The sequence below is a fragment of the Physeter macrocephalus genome, chromosome 9, assembly GCF_002837175.3.
Source record: "Physeter macrocephalus isolate SW-GA chromosome 9, ASM283717v5, whole genome shotgun sequence".
NCBI lineage: Eukaryota > Metazoa > Chordata > Mammalia > Artiodactyla > Physeteridae > Physeter > Physeter macrocephalus.
In genome coordinates, this window is record NC_041222.1 from 102,357,747 (window position 1) to 102,384,269 (window position 26,523).

Genomic DNA, 26,523 nt, shown 5'->3' on the forward strand with positions numbered 1-26,523 from the left:
AGTAGTTTCAGTACCAAGATTATATTTCAAGGGATGAGATGAAGTTCCACCCTTTGGCCCTTCCTCCTCATCCATCTTCATGGACTCTCCATCACAGGACCCCTGGTCAACGGGATTGCAGGCTCATTAACCCCCAACCACTAGGAGACAACAATTGAACTTATTATCTTGGGGCTTGAGAAATATATTCCAGTTAACCATCCAAAACTACCACGTTCAAGCTCCTCCCCTCTTGAAAGTTCCCCTCGAGATAAAGTTCCAATTGCTTGGGCTTCCCTGGTGGCGCGGTGTTTGAGAATCCGCCTGCCGATGCAAGGTACACGGGTTCGAGCCCTGGTTCGGGAAGATCCCACATGCCGCAGAGCAACTAGGCCCGTGCGCCACAACTACTGAGCCTGCGCTCTAGAGCCCGCGAGCCGCAACTACTGAGCCTGCGCTCTAGAGCCCGCGAGCCACAACTACTGAGCCTGCGCGTCTGGAGCCTGTGCTCCGCAACAAGAGAGGCCCGCGCACCGTGATGAAGAGTGGCCCCCCGCCCGCCGCAACTAGAGAAAGCCCGCACGCAGCAATGAAGACCCAACACAGCCAAAAATAAATAAATAAATAAATTTATTTAAAAAAAAAAAAAGTTCCAATTGCTTAGGTTGATGCCCAGTAGAAACGCATCGCTCAGTCTTTTCTTCTTTGCATCCCCATGTTTAGCAGAAGGCTTCCCGCATAAAAGGAGTTCAATCCATGTTGAATGAGGAGACAAGTGAACATCTCTGATCCTATTTCATCCTTCCACTTTGTCTCACTTTGCTGCTCTTACCTAACCCTCCCCTCCATTCTCATTGTCCGTGGGGCAGTGAGAATCCTACTCATTTCTTCTCATTGCCCCGTGGACATGGCCAGCTCTCTCCTCACCCCGTGCCTGTTCAGGATGTTCCCTCCCACTAAGGATATTAGCATATGTGTTGAGTGCTTACTATGTATCACTCTGTATATGTTACCTCCTTTAATTCTAAAACAAAATTAAGCAGTCACTACTATCCCCATTTTCTACAAGGCACTCAGAAAAGTAGAGTAACTTCCCAAGACTCTACAGCTGGAGAGCAATGGAACCAACATTTGTTTTGTTTTGTTTTTGTTTGTTTACTTATTTTGGCTGCGCTGGGTCTTAACTGTGGCACACAGGATCCTTGTTGCCCTGTGTGGGCTCTTAGTTGCAGCATGCGGGATCTAGTTCCCTGACCAGGGATCAAACCTGGGCCCGCCGCGTTGGGAGCGGGGAGTCTTAACCACTGGACCCCCAGGGAAGCCCCTGGAACCAAGATTTGTACTCAGATCTCTCTGTCTCCCAAATGAAACTCTTCTCCCTTCTAGAGTATTCTCTCAACCCCACCCCCATGTACCCAAATTCTGCTTTTCCAAAATAGGTCTGACTCTCAAGGTGGAGAGCAAGCTGTAAGCTGAGGAGCTCTTTCCACTCCACTCCATCCCATAATGGTCTCTCATTCTTTTAACTGAGTGTTATTAACAAAATGTCTCAGACAACAATCATGGACTACCTCAGCTCTCCACTTATTAATCTTTTCTATTTGTCCTTTTAACTTTTCTCTAATCCATTTCTTCTCAGCCTCACTAAATTGTAGGTTCAAAGAACATCTTCTACATGCTATCATGTGCTGTATCCCTTCACAAGCAAGGAAGACACTTCCACATGTGGTAAGTACCCAAAAAAATGTAACTGACTAAAACCAATGAATGTCAGCACCTCCATCCTCCCGCTAAGAATTCTGTGCCAATTTCTATTGTTATGCACTCCTTGCAGCATTGATATTTATCTCTTAAGGTTTTTGTAATAAAGAGGAAAACTTGGAAAATGAAACAATGTTTGTAAACTATTTTGTAGTCTTTAATTATTAACTTTCTGGAGCATCTCTGGGATGGCTTCCACACCAGTGTTTGTGAGATCCTCTTGTTAAGATTTTTCTTGTTTCCTTCAAATACCCTCATATTGAAAGGTTAATTACTTGGTTGTAAAAGTGCACTCCAGAATGAAATTTAACCTAGGAGTTCTCCATCTTGAGGTGAATATTTTTAGCAGGTTTTTTTTTTTTTTTTCAAAAACAGAAAGCCATCTGTTTAACAAATTTGAATACATTCTTACAGAAGAATAAAAAAAATAGAAATACAGAGGTTCATGGATTTTAAGCTCTTTTGAGTATTTGTAAAACACATTATGACTTTTATGCTTAGAAAAAATAGGAAGTGGTGCTTTCAGCTGTAAATCAGCACTAGCAAATAAAGATGGGCTAGAGTGGAGGTATCTTTGGGACAAAAGTTTTTGGATCATCCAAAATGTTGCTCATTTGTGGGCCGTAGAAAAGGAGGATTTATTATTTTTGAGCGGTTCAATTTTTAGTAAGATAAAGCACACACAATTTGAGAGAACATCAAACAGAATGTGGTTCTTATTAATATCACATAACCTTTCCTACAAAGCTTTTTCTTTCTCCAGCCTCGCTCCCATTAGAAGCAAACTAAACATGTTGACAGCTCCAACTTAGGAAGGTGTTAGGCCAATAGTCTCTCCTTTTGAGAAGCTGGATCATTAATTCAATATCACATCACTAGTTTTCTTCATAAGCCATGCATGGGGACAGACTCTATTCCGTAGGGTTTAATCACACACAAGTGGCAAAACCCACAGAACACAGCTCTAATCAGTTGGGCCTTCAACCAAAGACTTACTCCATGCACATATGTCACTCCCATTTTCATTAGTGTGACTAAAACTCTAACTTATTTTACACATTTGGAAGAGGCAGGGTCTCAGTGGTCGTGATTATATCATAAAATTATATTGTCTCACTACCAAATGTGTTTATACGTATCAGTATGTTTTATAATTGAAGATTCTCCTCCAGAGAAGATGAACCATCGTTTTCGGAACAATCTGCGACTTATTTCCTTTTCATCCTAAATACTCACGCGTGAATCTAAAGATAGCATTTATGTTTTTAGAATCTTTAAGAAAACCAAGGACGTCTAGGACCTCAAGTTTGATTTATTTTAGGTCTTGTATAAAATAGGCACTCAATTAAACATCATCTGAAGAATGAAGGAATAAATTCCAACCACCTGAACTTGGGAACCCACCCCATAATCACAAAGGCCTATATCCTGGAGCAGATTCCAGATGGAATTCAAGATAAAAGTCTCAAAAACTAGGCTCAGATCTACCTCCTGTAATTGATTCTGCTTAATTTGGAGCTTGAATCGTCTTAAGGTTTCCAAAAGATCCAGACAGAATTGTTTAGGCAGAGGTCCAAGAAAATAAATGTGACTATACTTCAGAAGAAGTAGCTTGGACCTTCCCTTGTATAAAAGAGAGCCCTTGGGGTTTCTGGAAAGCCCCTCAAGGGGCCATCTCTGAGTGGGTGATCCCAGAGTCACATTCCAGAGCTGTATGGCTATACATCAAAACAAAGTTTTGAGTTAAGAGCCATGCATTCAGGGAATTTCCTGGCTGTCCAGCGGTTAGGACTCCGTGCTCTCACTGCCGTGGCCCGGGTTAGATCCCTGGTCGGGGAACTGAGATCCCACAAGCCGCGTGGCATGGCAAAAAAAAAAAAAAAGGAAAAGAAAAGCAATGCATTCAAAGATCACCCTGCCGCCACCTCCTACCCCCACTGCCACTGTTACCGGTGCAGTCATACCCAAGTGGGGAGCCTGGCCACCTAGCCTGAGACACACATCGTAGTCCAGGGAAAGGAACCACTGTGGCGGGGGGTAGGAGAAAGAAGACAGCCATGGCTGTGTGGGAAGGAGTTGGGCTCCCTGTGTTTATTAAGGAGCTTAGATCAAAATCACCATGCCATACAAACATGGACTAATAACTTCTCACAACACAGTTAAGTCATTAGCCTTTATGCCCAATAGGTGATAAGCTCAAAGAAGGCAGAGACATCCACCTGGATTCACTAGCTTGCCTGCAGACAACCCAATACCTGTCATACGTTAGCTGCTCTTTATCGAGCGCCTGAGTGAACGGCAGGGGATAAGAGTGGGTTTCCCTCCTGCCTGTGGCTCACTAGCTGTGTGACGTGGAACACTGGTGCTGCAGTTTCTCAGCTGTAAAATAGGGATAATGACTGTACCTTAGTTGATAACTATGAAAAATAAATGCGTTAATATGGGAAGCGCACTTAGAACAGGACCTGGCACGTAGTATTATTATATTTTCTATCATTATTATTATTATTAATTATTAATTATTCTGACCTCTGATTCCTGGTGTAGGGTGGCCCTGCCCAACTTCTAGGATTTCATGCTGTCCTGGAGGTGCTCAATATGCCCTGTGGGGATAGTCACACCTACAGTAAATCATCCTCCTTTTGTGAAGAGGAAGACAAAGCTTTGCCCCTCAATAATATGAACTCTGCAAAAGGCCTAATGTCTTGCAGTGTTTAAAAAGATCCTCTGCTCAATATTCTGTAACAACCTAATTGGGAAAAGAATTTGAAAAGGAATAGATACATGTACATGTATAACTTTGCTGTACACCTGAAACGAACGCAACATTGTTAATCAACTAGACTCCAATATAAAATTAAAAGTTAAATAAATAAATAAATAAATCTTAAAAATAAAGAGATCCTCCAGAGTGAGAAGCTTATAACCACTTCTGTCCTTAAGCACTTTTTTTTAAGTTGTATCCAAGTGACTACCCAAGGTCCATTGATATTAAACAGAAAAAATAACTTCCTCACACGGGCATAAGTTGCACAAAATACCATCAGTGCCATTTTGACAGGTACCAGGAGATACCCAGTATTGCTAATTGTTCACTGGGCCTGGCCTCAGATGTGATTCAGTAAACTGCTTATATTGGGTTTCCTTGTTTCCACTCACACCGCCCCTGCAGTCATTCTCCGGGGGGTTTCGGTCATCTAGGACGGCCTGGGTGCCTGGGTGTGTGCGCCCAGGTCACTGTGGAGGGCTGTGTGAGTGAGATCGGGAACCGGAGCATCTTAAAATGAAACAGCTGCAGCAGGAGTGGTCCAGGCTTGGGCGCAATACGATAGCTGCTATTAAACTCCACTTTGAGATTCTCTTGGCTTTGATGATTTCTTTCTTCCTCTCCAAAGTTTATCATTCTTTTCCTGACCTCAAGTCAACCTCATAAAAGCCCAATTTTTGTTTTGGCTCGAATTAAAGTTTTCGTTGTGCTGTTGTTGCTTTCAGGATTTTGCTTGTTTTTGGTTTTTTTTGTTTGTTTTTCCTTTGTCTATTTGGTCTGGGAAAACTATGAAGTGAGGCAGCCCAGCCATTCTAAAGTGTCTTGAATAGATGTGGAGCTAGGAATTTTTGTTCCCTGGTGTTCACCTGTCTCACAGCCTCTTCCCCTTCCACCGTGCCGTTTCCTCCTAGTAAGCAGCTGGAAATGCCCTTTTTTTTTTCAGACTGTGTGCTACCAATCGCCTTCCTTGGCATCTCTCATTCCACGGCGAGCTAGTTGAGGTAAAAGGCTTCATTTCAACATCCACCAGTGGCATCCTTGAGTAAAGTTTATTATTCACCGTTGAAGAGAATAAATGTTTAAATGCACTGTCAGAATGAAAAACTCTTTTTCATTCTGACAGTTAAAAATTGAACGCGCGTTTAAGTTCCTCGGAAAAGATGTGTCATAGTAACACAAACAGATAGAATTGGATAGAATTGGAAATATTATAAAGAGGCAGTTCTAGGGCCTTTTAACTCTACCGTGAGGGAAATCATTTAAATGAACTACAAATACCATTCCCTCGATTAACATACCTTAACCCCACCACTGTATTTGCATCATCTTTTCTTAAGGTGATAATTAATAAGGCATCGCTTAAAGACTATTTAATGTTACTGAGACGAAGACAAGACTTAAGTCAGCCAACTCATTGGGGCTTTATCCAGCTCCCCACGACCACCTGGGATTCATCTCAATTCTCTGATTCTGTGTTTCAAATCAGCCTCTCAAAGATACTATTTGCTGTCAGCAAGTCCCCTGATTTACTTAATCCTTCCCCAAAATGTGTCCTGAAATTCTCACAATTTAACCCCTATTTGTCATTGAAGGCAGCTCCTCTGCAGTGACTAAATCACTCTCCGGCATTGCCAGGTGTTAGGAGAGGCCCTGGGGCTGCTCTGGTGGCCTGGGAAAGCGAGACCAGCCCCCTGAAATATTGCTGTTACTTTATTGTCTCAACAAATCATCAATAGATTTTTTTTTTTTTTTTTTTTTTTTAGTTACACTTATAATCTCCGCTACTCCTCTCCAAAAGAAAGAACATCCAGGCAGAGTGCAAATGGTAAGTTACTCTGGGAGATTCAGTATATATTTCCCATTTTAGGAAGGACATTACTAATTCCATCTGTAATATATGCACACATTGTGTTTCAGATTACATAGTACGATATGGGGAAATATGGATTCGAATAGAAGAAGGCAAAAAGAAGAAAAAGAAGTAGAAAAGGGGAAAGAGGGTAATAAAAACTCTTCTCTGATTCACTTAAAACTAGATTGAGACAATCAGATCCGATGTGGTCTCGTTTCTTCTTCTCATGTGTAAATCCTGATGCATTTTAAAAAAAACACCACGGTTTATAAAGCAGAAGTCCTATGACAGGAGAGGTGGCATTTTTATGCTTCCCTAAAATAGCAGTAAGAATGCACTACAATCGGTCATAAAAATCATCGGAGGGAATAGATTTGGAAGAGTTTGTGTGGTATCACATCATCATCCTTAAAGTTCACGCCTCCGACTCATAATCTCAACCTTCCTCAATCTGCAGGTGATCTGGAAGGCATGGGATTGAATTCACTGAAGGGCAGCCCACTTTTTTATTAAGCTTTCTATGTTGAGGTACTTGTGGACTCTCACACAGTTGTGAGAAATGATAGAGATCCCATGCACGCTTTACCCAGTTTTTCCTAATCTTGCAAAATTATAGTGCAATGTCCCAGTCATGATGCTGACATCAATACAGTCAAGACACAGGACTTTTCCATCACCAGGATCCCTCTTGTTGCCCCTTTATAGCCACGCCCACTTTCCCTCCACCCTCTCGGCTACTTAACCCCTAGTCGCCACTAATCTTTTTCCTATTTCTATAATTTTGCCATTTAAAAATGTTACATAAATGGAACCAGACGGTGTACAACAATTTGGGGTTGGCTTTTCCACCCAGAGATTCATTTGGGTTGTTGAGCTTATCAATAACTTATTCCTTTTCATTGCTGAGTAGTATTCCAGGGCATGGCTGTACTATAATTAACATAACTGTTAACAAAATGGTGAACAGTTTGTGTGTCCTTTGAAGGACATCTGTGTTGCGTCCAGTTTGGAGCTATTGTGAATAAGGCTGCTATAAACATTCATGCACAGGTTTCTGTGTGAACTTAAGTCTTCACTGAGCTGGGATAAATTCTCTGGAGTGCAGCTGCTGAGTCATACGGTAGTCACACGTTTACTTTTTAAGAAATTGCCAAACTGTCTTCCAGACTGGCTAATTTTTCTCCCCACCAGCAGTGTATGAGTGATCCATTTTTTCTGCCTCCTTATTAGCATGTGTTGTTGTCATGGTTTATTTTTAGCCAAAGCCAGAAATCCAGTTTAGGACAAAAACTGCTAGCAAGGCTTCCAAATTTAACATATTTTGTTATTTTTAACACTTCACAGTGATTAAATATTAATATAATTTATATATATATAAACCTTAGCTTGCTTTGGTTTAAACTCTACAACTTAAAAGCTCTGCACTTTAGACAAATTACTTAACATCTCTGAACCTCAATTTCCTGATATGTAAAAACTACTCCTTCCAGGTAAAGAACTATATTAAAGTAATAATGTGTACATAGAGCATAGGATAAAATAAGTGTTCAATGAATGCTAACTCCTTTCCTCTACATCACTCCATTTGATCCTCATATATTCTAACCTACATGCTTCCTCTCAATCCGTTCCCAGAACCACTTAGAACCACTGCTTCTGTTCAGTTTTATAGCTCTGTCTCACCTCAATTCAGACGAATATGAATGTAGTTTAAAACTCAGTTAAGATGATGGAACAGAAGCAGCGTGATATTGCTTTCAGGAAACAAGTTCAAACCCAGATCAACCGCCTACTGACTGTGTGACTTTGGGCCATTATTTCACATCTCCAGTCAACGCCACTGATGGTTCACCTCTTCATCTTTAGAATGGACAGAATCAGACCTGCTTTACCTGCCCTCCAGAGGTGCTGAGTTCAAACGAAAGAACTACGTGAAAGCAACTTGTAAACAGTGAAGAGCTACACAACTACATGGCTAGCAGAATGAGGCAAGTTACAGAAAACAAAGTCCAGGGCACCAAAGGGTCTCATTCATTCTGCCATAGACTGTCAAGGTAGAAACATGGCAGGAACCACAGTGACTTCTGAGTCTAGGATGGTGACGCCCCAGAGAATGGGGTGCAAGAAGACCAGAGTACAATTTCTCTTTTGTTTTTATATAAACCATTAGAAATGAGTTCACCAACACCCTTACTTGGTCTTCATCAAGAGTTGCCCCAGGCACCCAGGGGTGGGGGAGATCTGAAGGGCAGAGAGGCTAACGGTGCCCCCAACTGTAAGAGGGAAGAACAAATCTGACTCCATACTGGATCTGTTTCTTTTACTTTAACCTTTGTATTCTGTTGCTTTTGCTACAAGTTAATCACAAAAGAATGTTACCTGTTGCCTGAAATATACAGGAGAGCCCATTCTCAAGGCTCTGACCTTTAAAGGTATAACATTTTCCTATTCATATAGAGATAAAAAGTTGCAGAACAGAGAATGACATTTGTCTTGTTGGAGGTTTATTGGAACATAAACCTCCAGACCTAACTGGACAGCTGCAAGAACAAAGGATTCCGGCACCAAGAAGTCTGCAACAGCCAGCCACACCCGCCTTCCCTTTTAGTAAAAGAAGCCTGAAATCTAACTCAGGTAAGATGGCTCTTTGGGACACTAGTCCACCATCTTCTTGGGCTGCTGGCTTTCCGAATAAAGTCACTATTCTTTGCCCCAACACCTCGTCTCTTGATTTATGGGCCTGTTGTGCACTGAGCAGTACCAGCTTGGACTCAGTAATACCGCCACAAGCTCACAGAGATGAGCTTGACTGAGATGTGTTATGGTTTATCTGGCTCAGTTAGGTGGAAGCAGTATATAATCCAGCTGCAACTAAACTAACCTTCACCAAATGGACAAAGGGCTTTAAAAGATTCCTGCAAAGAACCGTATATTGAAGATAATTGAAAGAATACAGGCAGAAACCATCAAAAAGAAAATGACAGAACTGATACTGTTCTTGCTCCACGTTAAGCACTTTAGTCCTAAAGCCATGAAACAAGGCAGAAACACAGACAACATGAATCCAACAGTAAGTCAACTAAAGTATTTTTAAGTGACTGAGGCTATTTAAAGTGTGGATTTGCATCCACAACTGATAAGGCTGAATCTCACCTTTAAATATTTAAACCTATTATTTAATTTTTCTTTATCTTAACCTTTTGTAGTTTCGCTTTTGCAGAGGTATATAATGTACATAATATATCAGTAAAGTAGTGCAGATATATAATTTGCCAATAAATGTTTTACTCTTGGGGTGCACAATTAAAACAATGAGGAGACCATTGACCTAGGGTATCCTATTTCTTTCAGATGTCATTTCTCCTAGTTTAGACCTTTGTGTTAGACACCAACAGACCACCACACATGGCCAAGATGGCATGCAGGTAGATTTCCTCTGCCAGTTTAGCAGGTTGCTCTCACTAAGACCACCTCCCCATACCTTTCTAGAGCCTCTAAAGACAGACGGAAGACTTTTCCTTCACCCCGTCAGCCTTGAGGTCTGGAAGTCAATCTCCTCATACAAATCTCTAGGAAGTCCATGGGCTGTCAACATCCCACATTCCTCAGCTTTCTGGAATGCACCTGGCATGCCAGTCTTTAACATTGTACAGCTATGCCAAAGAGAGGAGCTAGTGTTTATTAAGCACTTACTGTACGCCAGACCCTCAATTAAGAGCCTCATGTGAATCATCTCACCACATGTTAATCATGACATTGTGATAGACAATTATTATCCATCTTGTACAGAAGTGTAACTGAAGCTAAGGATGGTTACGTAATTTTCCCAAGATCACATGCTGATAGCTGCTCTAGTCAAGATTCAAAATTGTGCCTCCGACTCCAGAGACTTGCTCTTCTTCACCGTGTTATGCTACTCTCCGTGCGCAATAATAGCTTTATTTGTATGTACTAAGATTCCTTTACAATGTACTCAAGATTAATTTCTCACATTTGTCTCATGACAAATGTGATGTTGCTTCATCTTGGGATCAAATATTTACCAGAGCACATCACTGATCTTGTAATAAACAAAATAAATTACAATTGTATTTACAGGAATTATTCTTACAAACAGATTTTGAAAAAATTTATCTTACCGATCCTTGAAAAAAAACTGCTGTAAATTATTCCTAACATGAAGCAGGGTATAAACAATAATACAATAAAATGTATCTGGCTTACTATTTGTTCAGATGTATCTGAGGTTATCATTTAAAACTCCTAGCATCCAAGGCAATGAGAAAAATTCAGTGTGTGATCTAGTTATTTCCTCACATTCAGATGTTCTTGCCTGTGTACACTGAGGACACTTGAGTTCTCAGATGTTCTCATTACAAATACCTAGGTTGTGATTTTAAAAGCACTATAATTTACAAAGCACAGCCCACACCAAGTGGACTCAAATGCCACTTTTTTGGACATAGCTATTTTATCCTTGATGAACCATCAGATTTATCCTTATGAACACTTCATTAAACATCACTGTATCTGAAAAAGGAAAAGTTCGGCTTTCAAAGAAAAAGCACTTCAACAGCCCACATATAATTTATATTTGTAATAAAGCAAAAAAACTTGATTAGATTCTGTAATTTTATTGCTAACATCATCTTGACTTGACTAGCACAAGATTCAGAGAACTTAACAGTGTTTGGAAAAGCAGAAAGAATTACTAGGGATGTAAGGACGCAGTTTCTCACTTTATTTATCCCAGATTAATAACAGTTAAAGTTGCCTGGTTTCTTCCTGAAAAAGTTTTTTCACCGTCTTCTCCACAAGTTGGAGTTTATGGAAATCCTCTCATGGATATACTTTATTACTCCAGTTTAACACCAATTTGAAAAAAAAATCAATGCTTTTTGACACCAGTTATGACACCATGCAATCATTTAGAAAGAACAGTGGTATAGTAGGTTAAAGGTCCTTATATTTTAACCCAGTATGAAAAATCAAGGGAGCTAGTATTTTCTATATACAAGAACTTGTATATATTTCCTTGATGGGTCTTCTTCACGCAGTGAAAAATCTATTTTAAAAATCACTGAATTGAAACAAACAAACTCAATCTATTTGGTTTTGCAGATCCAACTCATGCCTCTCCTGTTATACACAAAGAGCCAGATGCTGCCTAAGGAAACTTTCTTCTGTAGATTTTATGTTTCTGCATTCCTCCTGTGTCATATTTTGCATCCCTCTTTAAGCCATCGTTTCATAACTGTCATGAGAAAAAGCACTCACTCATTTTCTCTGATTTTACATCTTCACAGAATTTTTTTTAGATGGACCACAGCAATCTTATAGGAAAACTCCATTTTCTGGTAGGTTCTACAAAGGGTAGAATCTGAATGTCCAGTGCACTGTCTGTCACCCAGCACAAGTAGGGACTCCTATTACCTACAAAGGTATTAGGAAAGTGCTCCCAGCTGAAAGTATTTATCCAATTCCAATTGTCGTTTGAAAGTCTAAAATACTAAGGGTGGTACTGTTCCAGGAGCTACTGTTTAAAACAATGCAATGCCTGTTTAGAGGGAAAAAATCAGTACTTGAAAATCTGAGTTGGTTTAAAAAATAATAACTATTCATCCAAAAAAGAATTCTTAGAGAAACATTTATATGCCAGGCACATGTTTTTAATTTTAATAACATTAGCTTACTGAAATAAATATGTAGAGTCTAATCGTTGTTTTCTATATTTTGATATTTTTATATTATTCTATTATAGTGAGTTTGCAAAGAAGCTAATGAATAACAATGAAGGAAAAGTATGTATCTGTCAGGACAAAGTTGCTATGGTTTGTAGGCATTGCAAAATGGTGTGTTGAAAAAAAATCTGTTAAAAAGTAATTGAAAACTGCTCTGATTTTAAAAGAAATGAATGTATATCCCTATAGGATAATGTCAGATAAAAAGTAATCGTGTTCCCCGTACAGTTGTGTTTGTTGGCATTTATATAAGCATAATAATGCTTTCAGGGTATTTTCATAGTTGTTCACTTAACGTGGGATTAACATCAAAACCTTTATAATTATTTGAGATCACGAATTTGAAAGTGGTGTGGTAAAGCATGTTAATGTTTAAAACACTCTAGCAGTTTTAATACCAAACAGATTAACACACATGAAAGTAATATAATTTGTGCACTGAATAATATGTCAAGCCAATTCTTTTGGCGAAGAGAGAATTCTTTCTAGCTACTGCTTTGTATTTCTTATAGACACACTAAAGCAATCAGCTAGAAAACTGCATGAGATACACATAGGTGTGCATGACTCGTGAACTTGAAATATTATTGTGTCTTTGTCATCGCACAATTTCATGAAACCATCATTTCTGAAGTTGGCTTTAAATAAAATTGAGAACCAAAACATGACAATCTAGAAGAATGAAGGTGGGATTATTTTTAAAAAATTAAAATAAAGCCTAAAATAGATTGCTAATTGGCAAGAACAGCTATGGATTTCTTTTATAACCACCAGCAAAGAAATGTAGGTCCTTAATGCATTAGAAGCATATTTTAATATGCACCCCAGAGTCTCATAAAAATATTTCTTTGCCTCAACTTTCCCATCTGGACAGGAGAGGAAAATGGGTAGTCATTTAGAAAATAATATGAAACTGTGGATTAATTACCCGTTTTGCCCATCTTTCTTGAATTCGTGTGAAAATGGACCTCACATCTCAGACCTAATTATATTATAATCCTTGTTGCACGCAGCTACACGGGTCAGGGCGGGGTGGGAAATCTTGCAAACTATACTGAACGTGACAAATGCAGGTGCCTCCCCCCAGACACAGAGACTGTGTATTAAAAGCCGGTATCTGTATAACTTCAGCTCCGCCTGAAGGGGCGGGGGTCGAGGAGTTAAATCATGTGGTTTCCACGTATACAGAGAAAATGCATAAAAAGAGATTTATTATCATATTTTCTTTTTGAAATGTAGTATTTGTTTTTGACTTTAAAAATGCTCCTCGGTATAAAGCAAATATTACAATTTTGTGAAACAGCATCCAAGATATAATTGTCTGTGAAATATAAGGCTTAGGACCTGGTTCGAGTTAACTACTGTTCTGCTGAGACCAACTAGGCTAGCCCGCAGTGGCCGGCCGAACGAGCAGGTTCACGGAGGACTGGGCGGCCGCAGGAGCCGGGCCAGAGGCCTTGGAGCTTTATCCTCCTGCGACCGAGTTAAAGTGACTTTGCACAAAAAGTCAAACAAGAATAAGCAGCCATGGAAAACGGCACGGAGCCGGCCAGTAGGTTTAACAGCGAGAGCAAGCGGGAAATCCAGGAACCGCCTGGAAGTACTGGAGGAAAATGGGATGGGATGGACGAGAGGGGAACGGAAGAGGGGAGAAAGGAAGCTGGGCCAAGGGCACACCCTGGACTCCACGTGCGCGCTGCACGGTGCGTTACCACTAGGTGCGCCCCAGCCGCTCGGCCGGGAAGGAGAAGCCCTTCAACTCGGCTCCGCGAGCCTCCGCACCGGGCGCAGGAAAAGCCCCCGGCCAGGCCCCCTCCCCGCCTCCTCTCCGCCCCCCCCCCGCCCCTCCCTGCGCCGGCTCCGCGGGTCCTTCCTCCGCCGCCCGGTGCAGAGAGAAAGCGGGCGGCGGCAGATTTGCCCCGGTGGCACCGAAGCCACAAGCCTGCCCGTAATTGCAAAGCAAACAAGGCTGAAATATTGGATTGGTCTCAATCGTGACAAGATCTACGCTTTTGCCGCCAATTTGTTTGTGCAGCTCTATTTAAAGGCCCTTGATTGAGGAAATGTTGAAAATAGCGGGGAGGGTTCCCTAATGAGACCTCGGGAGGGAAGCTGGGGGGGAGGGGCGCCGTTAACCCCTTCCTGCCCGCCTCGGGCGAAAAGCCCCGGAGCCGGGCGGGGGTAGAAGGGGGCGCAGGGGTCCGTCCCTTCCCGCCCCGCGCTGTGACCTCCCGCCGGCAGCGGCCTAAACTCCGCCCGCGCTCGCATCTCCCCCCCCCCCCCGCGCCCGCGGCCCGCGCGGTTGAGGCCCCGAGGCCCGGTGGCGCCCTCCGGCTCGACCCGGCCCCGGTTGTCGGGCTGGAGGTCCCGGCGGCTGGGAGGCAAGGCGAGACACGCAAGAGGAAGGAAGAGAAAACACACACACATTTATTGCGCGCAGCCTGTGCGCCCGGCGTCCAGCCCCGCGCGCGCCTTGATCTCATTCATCCGTCCTGCGCATCCTCGCGGCCGGCGTGGCTACCCCATTGCTCAGATGCGGAAACCAAGGCTTAGAGAGACCAGGCCGCGGCGTCCGCCCGGCCAGCTCTGGCTCCACATCTCAGGAGGCGGAGGGGCCAGGGGAGACCAGGCCGGGCTGGGTCCCCTCTCTCCATCCCACGCCGGCGATGCGGAGCCCTCGGACGCACGGTCCAGCCGAGGAGCCTTCCCTGCTTCTCCCGAGGGCTTGGCGATGAAGGTCTGTGCCCTTCAGGACGACGTCCTCCTCCACCGCTAGCTTTGGTCGCTTTCAAAACAAAGAAAATTGCAATCCGATTGCAACTGGGATACGCGGAATTCTCTGTCATCCTTTACACAAGTTGTTTAAGCACCTACTGGGAACAGTACCTCGATTGGGCTCTCAGGGAACCCACAGTCACAGGAGGGGAAAGATGTGTGCCCAGAGATCTACCGGAGAGAAGATGGGGGTTGGGGGGGGGCATCAGAACGGAGTTCAGAAGAAGGGAGACCTGATTTGCGGGAACAGAGAGAAGGAAAGCCGTACCCGGAAAGGCTTCCTGGAGGAGGCGGCATTTACGCTGGGCCTAGAGGAAACCAAGAAGTGTGGATTCTTTAACATGGGAGAGACATGGGTTGTTTGCCAGCTCCGCTGGCAAGTCGAGGGGTGCCAGACACACAGCTGAGGACAAAGTAGGGGTCACACTTTCGTCACCTGCTGATCCCCCAGCTGGCCCTCTGACTTGGAGAACTTGAGTTGATCGAGTCCTGAGCAATAAGTTCCAGTCTCTCTTAGGACTGAAAACCTAGGGCTTGCAGACGACACCAGCGGCTAGACTTTGACCTTTCAGGAGCCCTGGACTTGGGCCAAAAGGGACTGTTACGGGCAGGCAGGGGCAGGAAAATGGCACTGGGGCACTCTCCCCGGGGCTCTTATTAGAGCTACATGTTCCCAGGCTTTTCCCAGAGGGATGTGGTCAGAGATGTACCTTGGCCAATCAGAAGTTTGTCTTTCTGGAGTCACAGCCAAAGGTAGACTGGGCAAATGGAGACCCCGGGGTGGGGGGGTGGGGGGCGGAGGGGGGGCAGGGAGAACTGGCTTCGGTGGTACTTCCCCAAGAATGATCTGTGCCTTCTGTCAGCAGAACAAAAAAAGCATCAGTCACCCGCGTCTAGTGGAGTCCCTCAATGCGTTCCGAATGGAATTCTGCTTTTTCTGTATGCAACCAATTCCTTCGTTTGACGTTGGATGCTTTTGCAAGAAGCAGAATGCAATTCCATTTTTTGTTCCTCGAGGTTTTGGCCTGTGTTAGCTTAAGTGGGCACTCACACAAGTATTAAAAAAGAAATCCATTCTCTCCTGGAAAATGAAACAAAGTCGCGCCTCTCCAATCACACTGCAGATATAGAATCTGTAACAACAAACTCGCCTCCCGGTGCTGCGCATTTCCAGCAAGCACCCTGCCTTCTCTGTTTATGTTATAACTTTTCTGCCCGCAATTATTTTTATTTTAATTTTCTGTCACTTTAACAGAATCCAGAGCCTTTTCCTTTAATGTTTTGTACACAACATGTTCATTTGGATAAGATGTCCTTTCTTATCCTCTTTTAGCTTGCCTTTCCTCGTGTAGCATTCTGTATCGGGAGTTTCTAATATTTCTCTCTCTCTCTCTCTCTCTCTCAAGAACTTGTCCCTGTCTTGCTTTATTTGTTTGTGTGAAATATAGTTTGAAAGGAGATCAGAGAGAGCAGGAGGGGTTTGTAATAAGAGAATGACCGAATGACCCAAAGGCTGATTATCTGTCATTAACTGGAGACTCGGGGTACCCAAATTACCAGGGAGACCTCAGCCTGCCGGATCCAGAAAGGCAAGCATGGAATGCAGGGCTTGAACAGGCTCGTGGCGTTGCAAACGAAGACACTTTGCCAACACATTTTCTTAAGGAGGTTTCCTTCAAAACTCAGCTCAGCTTCGGTGGACAAATGTTTTCGATTCTGACAGGTTGTACACAGGTTAAAAAGAAAAATCTCTGCTGAAAGACTACCTTCGGCGTTTCTGGAACGAACTTCTCTGTGTTGTTTCGTTAGGAGCAAAATTGCAGTTAATTGTCTAAGCTCCAGAGAATATTGAGAAGTCAAGCCAAGCTGCTTTTGATCTGCTGAACCCAAGCCTTGTAAACATCGAGGTTTGCCATTAATATCGACAATAAAACGGTTTCTTTTTGTTAACCTGAAACCTAGCCATCGTGGCGAGCCCTCGTCTAGAAGCAAAGGCCCCGGAAGAAACTAGCAAGGGTTTGGAAGCAACTGCCAGGGCTAGAGAAATCTATCTCTGTGAATTTGCAAAGGAGGCTTCAGAACAGGAATGCGAGCCACACTGCAGTTGGAACTGGGAAGGCACCGGGGCTTCCAGACACAAACAGACCCTTCAGTCACTTGAGTGGTTTGTCCAAAGCCCTGCATTTTAAGCTGCCATTTGCCTTCATATTTTATTCTGAACCGCAGACTGTATTGCAGACTAGTTGAAGTCTATTCCTTACCATTTCCTTAGAGTGTGTATGCAAAATTACAATTACTTCCTCTTCTACATGTTGAATGCTTTCCTCCCGGCTTCGAAGAAAATATTGCTTGTGTGTGTAGGTGATTTGATTGAAACAAGAATGTGAATGAGCAGCTGACATAAATCCTGTGAGGTGTATTTTCTTACACCACTTCTGCTCTAAACGCCATCTATATTTTACTACAAAGTAGCAAAGATCAGATTTATCATACCTCTTAGGACCACCATAATTACATTAGTAACACTTCCCATGTATATATACATTATGCCACCCGGAGTGAGGCCCCTTCATGTGCATTATCTTTTGTTCCCTTCAGTCTGAGTAAGGATTTTAGCTTTACAGACACGTGTGGATACCTGGCAAAGGTTCCCCCTTATCAACAAAGACCCTCCAGAGCAGCACAGCACATTTGCCAGTCAATATGAAGATCTAGTCATTGATTATTTGGAGAAAATGCAAATTCCCACCACTAATCATAGTGGACATTAAGATGTTTCTTGTACAGTGTACACCTGAATTATGGTACACAATGTTCTATGTCAGTCATATTTCAATTTTTTAAAATATTTTTCTAAAGGACTTTATTTAAGGATGAGCCAGTGTCTTATCCTTCACCACTTTCAGGTTCTATGACACCAAAAACCCTGTAAATCCAAACATTGCTGGAAGGCCAATTAGAAGCAAGGGAAGGAGAGAAGGGAGAAGGAGGTAGAGAGGGAAAGGAAGGTAGAAAGGGAGGAGAGAAGAGAGAAAGAGAGAGAGAAGGGCTAAATGCAGGGGGGGTTACAAGCACCCAGCAAGTTCCAATTTTCTCCACTGACTTAACGGTTTCCTGATCAACACAGAGCAATCAGCCCCTCCAGAGTCATCACTGCAACTGGATCAGCCCCTCCCCACCCTGTCACCACAGATCTGTTCGGATGGGAAAGAGGAGGGACAAGGGCTCACTCACCAAATACCCCAGGCCCACCCCAAAATCCAACAAGAAAATGCTCACGAGAAATGAAACCTCCGAAGAGCCAAGGGCAGCTCTTCCTGCCCTTCGTTTCCGAAACAGACGTGAGTCTGATCAAACTTGATTCTGCTTTGTAGATGTGTACTTCGAGCACCACCACGTTTCTGGGGCCACCGTCACTCGCCAAACGGTACACAAGAAAGGGAGGGACTACAAAACCCCAGTTAGAGGGAGACTCTTGCTGCCACTCAGGCAATATGCCTGGTTCTAGATTGTCCTAGAACAATCTGGGGCTAAGTGGCCAGCAGGTACAAAGACTCAACCCCACCCTTGGACAGACAGAAATGCAGAGCACTTAGGGTGTCACAAGAAGCACATCCTTGGAGCAGGTGAGGCTGGGGTGACATCTTCAAGAACACACTGCTTTTGCTGCCACTTTCTGGGTTTGATGTTCTTTCTGGGTTTCTTAGCACGTTCTGGGGTTCACCTCACAGAAGAGCATTATAGATATTTAAAGCAATGCCCAGGGTCCCTTCTACTACGTTGGTTAAGAAAATAAGGGAAAACGAGATTTGAAAGACACTGAAGGGAATTGAGCCATAATTCCCGTAAACATAAAATGTGTGTTTATGGCCCTCTGGCCTGGTTATTTTCAGGTCCAGTTTATTTTGAGTTCTCATGAGCAAAGCACAAGATACAAACTGCCCTCGCCTTTGAAATAATAAATACCTCGAAAAGATCTGTATTTTCCCTAAAAACGGACTGAAGCTTTAAAGAAAATATTTAGTTTAAACCAGATTTATTTTAAAAGTAATCTCTCACAAGACCAGAACGTCTGCAAGGGAGTGTGCAGCCATTCCCGTGCCCTTTGACTCCCTTCCAGGGGAAGGGGTAGGAGTGAGGAAAAGGAGACAGGAGACACGGGCCCAGAATAAATGTTGGACCCCAGTTCTGTCTGCTTAGCTGAAGAAGACAGACGTAACGTGCAGTACAGTGGGTACACCATCAGCTACAAGGATCGCAAACGTCATCCCCAGCCGCCCTCCTGTGAAGCAGTCTCCCCGCCTAGGTAAGACTGGTTGCAGCTCAGCTCAGGGCCTCAGAAAAGGGGGAGATGTTAGCACGCCCTGACCCTTGCAGGACTCCTCCTGCAGGCACCCCAGGCGGCCCCCAGCCTGCATCTTCTCAGCTGCTCAGCGGTCCTCAGCCTGCATCGTCTCGCCTCCCCTGGAGTACTCAGAATGCGTACCCTTTGGGGAGCAGAGCACCAGAGGCCACACTAGTACAGACCGGGATGGGGTCCCTGGGCTGAAAACTAAGCCAGGAACCTCCCCTCCTCCTTTTCTCTCCCCACTCTCCCCTCCATCACCACCACTACCACCAGCTCCATCAGTAGCCCGCCAGAAGGCACAGGCCATCTAAACGGGGGGCAAACCTGAGACGCATCTTTGCCTCACAGCTTTCCCAAGCAGCAGACTAATCTAGCACCCCACTAGACCCGGAGCAAAATGTCCCAAAGAGAGCACCAACAGAAAAAAAAAGTGGACTCGGATGTGCATTCAGAGTGGAACTCAGCCAGTTAGGGACCCTAGCGTTCTCCCATTTGTCCCCTGCCTCCAAGCCCCCTTTCTAGGGCTGTAGCCTCTGCAGTTTGGCTTTCGGAGATTCATGAAGCTCTAGACCCTCGGATCACATTAATTAACTGATAATGACACTGTCAACGAGGACGGATGTTCAGATTAGCATCTTTTATGACTTTTTTCTGTCTCATGTTGTCCATCTCTTCTATCACTTGCCAGGCTCTCTGGGAACCATGAAGGGGTTCGTCCATTTTTTGGTTCAATGAAAAGAGCATGGGAAAGGCTGAAAGTGGCAAGTTCTGATGCCTTTACCATGGAGGCCCCTCGCCTCTGGTGGACACTGCCTCCCAGGCCCCTACTCAGCCCTCTGCCTGGCCTCTTCCTCCTCCTTTCAATTCCCCAAACTCCCCCTGGCCTGAAAGCAGCTTGCATCTCCTCTCCCTGCATTTTTATCCGTTCCCAGCCAGGATGCAATCATCTTACTTTGTCTACCTGCTCCCAAGGCCTAGATGTGTTTTTATAAACAGACTTTTTTTTAACGTATCAAATGTCAGAGGCTTGAACTACCAGTATTTACGCATTCAGGGTTGGCCTGCCCCGGTGAAAATGTAAACAGAACCCTGACCACACTACCTATATTCTTTCCTTGAAGAACAAGGTCTTTAAAAGACTCTCCTTGTTCTCAAAAGTGCAGACCTACCCAAGGTGAGGGTTCGAAGCTCGAGGTGGCTATTTTGTTCTGAGCCCAAAGGGCACTTACCAACCAGTCTGGTTTCAGCTACTCCCCACCTCCCGTCCTCTGCCTTAACACCTCTGCTGGGGGCATCCAGGGAAACTGACCCCTCGCTGAAGGGACTGAATGGGCCGTCATGAGGACTGCCAGACTGGATTTCTACGACCCTCGACCCTCTCTGGGTTCCTTTCACTCTCCGGCAGCCGGGCCACCTAAAACCTAAAACATGTTTCCCAAAGCTGTTGCCCAGGGCTCTGGGGTTAGTGGCTGGCGGCTGCCCCAATCCCTGGCAGCTCAGGAGCTGGGTAGCCCCCAACCCCGCCCTCTATTCGTGCTGACCTGGCCTTCCATCCCCAACCGTGTACCCCGCAAAACGCACGCAGCAGGCAAGAAAAGGACTGTGTTCGCTGAGTCCTTTGGATGGGACTCCCTTTGCGGCCTGGGGCCTGACTCTGCCTGCCTGCCAGAGACGACGCCCAAGGTAGTGTAGTTGGTCTCCCCTGGGCGACCCTCGCCAGGCCCAGCGGCAAGTCCCAGGCTCAGCGCGAGCTCCTGTACACTCCGCGTGGGCTCCCTCTAATTTAAGGCCCGCGGGCTCCTGTAGACACCCTTTTCCACACCGACCCTTTGGGCGGAATCCTCAGCTACACATCAGCCTCCCCTTGCGGCTCCCGGCCAAGCCCCGGGGATCGTTTCAGCTCCTGCCACCGTCCACCACCACCTCCCAATCTCCTGCGAGCTTTCTGGAGACGCTCACGCCGCTCGGGGCACCGCGGCTCCGGTGCCCTGCGGCCGGGTGACTTACAAGTGGAGATCCATTTTCCGTTATAATGCGTTCAAGATCACCAAGGCCAGCAGTCTAAACATCCACGAGCCGTCCTCCCGGCCTGCCTCTTAAACTGGTGTTTAATGGTTCCCCTCCGATAACTAAACCTGCTTTCCACAGATGCCCGCTTTTATGGGAGAGGCAGGAATGCAGAGATGTATTTATATGTTTGTTCATAAAAAATGGAAAATAAGCTCAGAACACGCTGTAAAAAATATTCAGTTACTTACCAGCCAGGCTAGTTAAACCAGGGGAACACCGATACCGGCCACACAACAAATTCGGGGGATCGAGGTGCCTGCGCTTTGAAATCGCTCAAGGTCTTCCTTCGGTGGGGCTGGCGTCCCTGAAGAACATGGAAGTAAGAGTATTTATAATCGGCTTGGCCGTCGGTCCCGGGGTCTCCACCATGATCTCCAAAAGCAGCCACAATAACATGAGCTACCCAAGACGGCCCTGGCCTGGGAAACGTGATGGTGGGTAAGTCCAGCGACGCTGAGGCGGGCGTTTCCAGCCCGTGCCCAGGTCAAAGCCGCAGCCGTGCCGCCCCCCCCCCGCGCCCCGCGCCCGCCTGGGCTGGAGACGCGCCTCCGTGGGGACCGCCCGCCGCCTCTGCTCCCGGCCCCGCACGAAACTGCGCCCGCTGCCTTCTGGTTTTCTTGCCTCGGTTACCTACAAAACACTTCGAAAAGCAATATCTGCTTCCTTTTTTTTTTTTTTTTTTAACCAGAAAAGAAAGCGGAGTGATACCGTACCTGGTTTAAGATTCTTCGATATTTGAGACTTGGGGGGGAAATATTTTAATAGTGAAGCATCTGTTAAACACTTGCATTAACCTCCGGCTGATAAAAAAGTTTTTTTAACCCTCCCCCCCTCGTTTTAATTATCTTCTGGTTATGAAGGGGCAGCCAATCCTGGATGAGGACCTCGGCAATTAGCAAGGAGAACATCAAAAAGTTTTATTGCAGAGAGCGCGAGGCGCCGCCCCCGCCGCCCCGGGATTGGCGTGAGGAGCCTCTGACGACATATATTAACCCGAGCGGCCCTAAAGATGTAGCTGTACATGGAGATCTTGCTGGGAAAATCCTCTCGCTCCCCTCACGGTGTCCAGTCCCGGAGAACTGCCGCCGCCGCCGCCCGGGAACTCCTAAGGCCGCCGCGCAGACCCCTCCGAGCCCCAGCCGCCGCCTTCGCGCTCCAGGGCGCCTGCAGGGCCCAGATCCTTCCCCCCGAAAGAAGGAGAGGATCTGAGAAAATGGATGCACTGAGACCTCTCTGAAAACCCTCCGAGGGAGCCCGAGAGGAGCGCGGGACACGTTACTCGCAGCTCAAATCACATTCAAGGACCAAAACAACAACAACCAAAAATCTCATTAAAACAATAAGCGCCCAAGAACCCAGATCAGGCTGGTGGGGGGAGGGGAAAGGGCGGGAAGGGGAGGGTCGCATGGAGGTAGCTTCACAGTGAGCAGTCGACCCCGCCGGCTCCTCCAGCCGCGGCTTGGACTCGCCCCGGGACTCCGAGTAGCAGCGGCGCCGGGCGCGCGGCCGGGGCGCGGAGCCCGGCGACCCCGCCGAGCAGCCCCGCCGGAGCCCGGGCACTTTGCATGAGCGCGAGAGGACTGTGCCTGCCCGCAGACGCCCGGGAAGCAGAAGCCTGCGAGCGGGCCGTGGAGCGAGGCGGGAGCCGGCGGCGGCGGCGGCGGCGGCGGCGGCCAGGGGCGCACGGTGCCGGGACCACCTCGCCGCGCCCTATGGGGAGCCGGCGGCCGCGGCGCTGCTGAGGCGGGCCCCGCGGGCCAGGCGGGGGGCCGGGGCCCGGGCTGCGGCAGCCCCCTCTGCGGCTGCCGGGCCGGCCGGGGCGCCCGGGGGCTGGGGGCTGGGGGGTGGGGGAGGCCGCCGAGCGCCGGAGCGGGGGCCCGGGCCGAGGGCGCGGCGGGACTGTGCGCGCGCTGGGGCGCGTGGAGGGGCGCGGAGGGCGAGATGAGTCTGGTGGGGGGCTTCCCCCACCACCCGGTGGTGCACCATGAGGGCTATCCGTTCGCCGCCGCCGCCGCCGCCGCCGCCGCCGCCAGCCGCTGCAGCCACGAGGAGAACCCCTACTTCCATGGCTGGCTCATCGGCCACCCCGAGATGTCGCCTCCCGACTACAGCATGGCCCTGTCCTACAGCCCCGAGTACGCCAGCGGCGCCGCCGGCCTGGACCACTCCCATTACGGGGGGGTGCCGCCGGGCGCCGGGCCCCCGGGCCTGGGGGGGCCGCGCCCGGTGAAGCGCCGGGGCACCGCCAACCGCAAGGAGCGGCGCAGGACTCAGAGCATCAACAGCGCCTTCGCGGAACTGCGCGAGTGCATCCCCAATGTGCCCGCCGACACCAAACTCTCCAAGATCAAGACGCTGCGCCTGGCCACCAGCTACATCGCCTACCTCATGGACCTGCTGGCCAAGGACGACCAGAACGGCGAGGCGGAGGCCTTCAAGGCGGAGATCAAGAAGACAGATGTGAAAGAAGAGAAGAGGAAGAAGGAACTGGTCAGTACCACGGGGCAGCGGGCACTGGGGTCCGGGGGACCGGGAATTCCGGGCTCTTTCCCCTTGGGCCGAGCAACGGCGCTCCGCGTTCTTTGGCTGCGTCTTGAGCCGAGGTTGCTTGCTCCAGGTTCTGGTCGGGATGGTTTCCCGCAGAAGCGGAGGGGGTGGGGGAGGGTGTCAGCACGCGGAGGAGGTTAAGAGGGGTGCTTCGCGCTGGTGATCTTACCCCCGGGTTATCGCCGCTCCCCCCCCCGCGCTCAGGGCGGGCCTCGCGGACTCAGGGTCCGGCTTGATCTCCCGATCGCACTGGCCCGGACGCCTCGTTCCTTGTCCGGTAGAGCCTTCATTTGGCCTCTAATCCGATCTTGCTTTCAGATATTTCTAAAATAAGTAGCTCAGAAGCGCTTGATCCCAGTTATTTCTCTAGTGATGGCACTTCCCCCTCTTGAGAATGAGGCAGCCACTGATCCTAAGAATTTTATGCTTGTTCTGATTTCTGTGCCGGGAAGACGTCAAGGTAAACATAAAATAAGTACTTTTAACTTCAAAATGCAGTTTCTCTTTGGCAGTGAGACTAAAATGTGACTTCCCAGACGAGTATACTTCACGGTATTTCTTGTTTTGTTTGCATGAGCCTGTACATTTTAAGACAAATAGTAAATCCTACCTTGGTCACTGTAATTGTTAACAGTAACACGAAATTATAACTGAAAATTAGTTTTCTCAAGTTCCTACCAGCTGCCCAGAGGGTAGTGGTGTTCAGAGCAGGGCTATTGCCACGAAGGGCCTGGAAAATTATCGCATTTGTCGAGGTTTTCTTCTTTGGGGCCTATGGCGCTTTAGTCGCTACACAGTCGAGTGATCCCGAGTAACCGGGGATTTCAGAGGCCTTGGAAGGAGAGGCACCGCGGAACCGAGCCGGAGGCCGAGCTGCATGCGGACAGGCCCAGGCCAAGGCGGGGGCACCTCACCCCATCTTCCCTAGAGCGCGGAGCTGGGGCTGCGATGACCCCCGCTCGCGCCCCTACATCTGGAGTTAGAGAGAAGGCCCCCGGTTCCTCCAGAAACGACATGAAAACGGGTGGTCGTTTATAAACCAGCCGATCGGGAGTTGAGCGCGGCCGGCGTCTGGAGGCCCGGGCAGGAGCTAGGACAGCGGCCAGCCTCCTTAGCTCTTCTGCCGGGGCTGGGACTTGAAAGCATCCCACACGTCATTCCTGGCTGGCCCTCTTACTCTCTCCTCTGGCCGGGAAAAGCGCGGGGGTGGCGTGGAACTGGGTCTCCTCTCTGATTCTCTCTTTCTCCTTTTCTCCCCCTCGCCTCCCCTCTAACCAGAATGAAATCTTGAAAAGCACAGTAAGCAGCAACGACAAGAAAACCAAAGGCCGGACGGGCTGGCCGCAGCACGTCTGGGCACTGGAGCTCAAGCAGTGAGGAGGAGGAGGAGGAGGAAGAGGAGGAGGAGGAAGGAGGAGGAAGAGGAGGAGGAGAGCGCGAGCCGGGCCCAGGAGCCGGATGCAGACCCAGGACTCCGGGCAAGCTCCGCGCGCTCCGCTCTGAGGACTTCCTGCATTTGGATCATCCGGTTTATTTATGTGCAATGTGCCTCCCTCTCTTTGCCCCCCTTCGAGGCATCCGCTCCCCACCTTCCCCTCCAAACACAAAGTGGATATTTGAAGAAAAGCATTCCATATTTTAATATGAAGAGGACACTCCCGCGTGGTAAGGGATCCCGGCGTCTCGTAGATTCTCTGTTTGTGAATGTTTCCTCCTGGCTGTGTAGACACCAGCGGTGCCCTCTCCCCAACCCCTTCCAGATAAAGACAGCGGACAATTGTGTGTATGTGAAGTGTATCTTTAATACTTGGCCTTTGGATATAAATATTCCTGGGGATTATAAAGTTTTATTTCAAAGCAGAAAACGGGGCCGCTAACATTTCCGTTGGGGTCGGTATCTAGTGCTGCCGTTTCATCTGTGGTGGTTCCCTCTGTGAAGATGTTTCCAACAGCTACTTGTTTTGTGCACTTCCGTCCTCTAAAACTAAGTGGAATTTAATTAATATTGAAGGTGTAAACGTTGTAAGTATTCAATAAACCACTGTGTGTTTTTTTTTTACAAAACCCCAATCTTTTAATGGTGGATACCTCAAAAGAGTTTTGAAAACAAAACTGTTATACTTGTTTTCATTATATTTAAAATATTCAGAAGTAAACTAAGTTATCATGATTGCCTCTAACTTTGTTTGATAGAGTCAGTGGTTTGGACCAGTCATCCACGTGAGCTCCCGGCCTCGCAGGGCCGGCGAGGAGGCCCTTTAAAGAGAAGTGTCCTTGGTGAAAATCCAGCCAAAGGGCCTGGGCGCCGTCGAGTCCTGCCTCCCTTTCCGCTGCCCCTGGCCCCCAGGAGAGTGCTGAGTGGGCTGTGGAAGGAGGGTCTGGCCAGAGAGAGGCCTGGGCGGTTTGCTCAGAAGGTGGAAAGGTGTCCTTCTTTTCCTGAAATCAACCAGATGCCATTGGTGGTGGGGGGGCGGGTGCTTCGGGTTTTGTTTGAGGAGCCATTTTCGGTTGAAGGCGTTTTGGGGAGAAACCCACGCGTTATTGCAGCCGCAGGAACTAGTCTATAGAGTTTTTAATTCAAAATATAGGGCTTCATCCAAGAAAGGGGAGAAAAGACCAGGAGAAAGGGGAGAAAAGACCAGGAGAAAGGAGGTTTTGGCTGGTCGTCTCGATGGGGGGGGTA

The 26,523-nt window shown here is 47.1% G+C and overlaps 1 protein-coding gene and 1 long non-coding RNA gene across 3 annotated transcripts in view; one reads left to right on the plus strand and one right to left on the minus strand.

Moving 5' to 3' along the window:
* LOC112066727 (uncharacterized) overlaps nt 1–23,754 on the minus strand; it is an 81,281-nt gene extending 57,527 nt beyond the window's left edge. For both annotated transcript variants that reach the window (XR_008618296.1, XR_002892825.2), the window contains exons 1-2: nt 23,679–23,754; nt 21,482–21,597 (exon numbers count right to left, since the gene is read on the minus strand). This is a non-coding gene — a long non-coding RNA (uncharacterized lncRNA). The remainder of the gene's footprint in view (nt 1–21,481; nt 21,598–23,678) is intronic.
* Nucleotides 23,235–25,925, plus strand: HAND2 (heart and neural crest derivatives expressed 2). Its single transcript, XM_007113141.3, has 2 exons — nt 23,235–23,783; nt 25,119–25,925. Exons 1-2 carry the CDS (start codon nt 23,235–23,237, stop codon nt 25,215–25,217), a joined length of 648 nt encoding a protein of 215 aa, XP_007113203.2. The 3' UTR covers nt 25,218–25,925.
* Nucleotides 25,926–26,523: the final 598 nt, after the last annotated feature.

Bases quoted from the DNA above. Each gene is read 5' to 3' on its own strand.
- HAND2 (XM_007113141.3), top strand. From the start codon at position 23,235: ATGAGTCTGGTGGGGGGCTTCCCCCACCACCCGGTGGTGCACCATGAG. The intron at 23,784-25,118 runs GTCAGTACCACG...CCCTCTAACCAG, and splicing joins AGAAGAGGAAGAAGGAACTG to AATGAAATCTTGAAAAGCAC.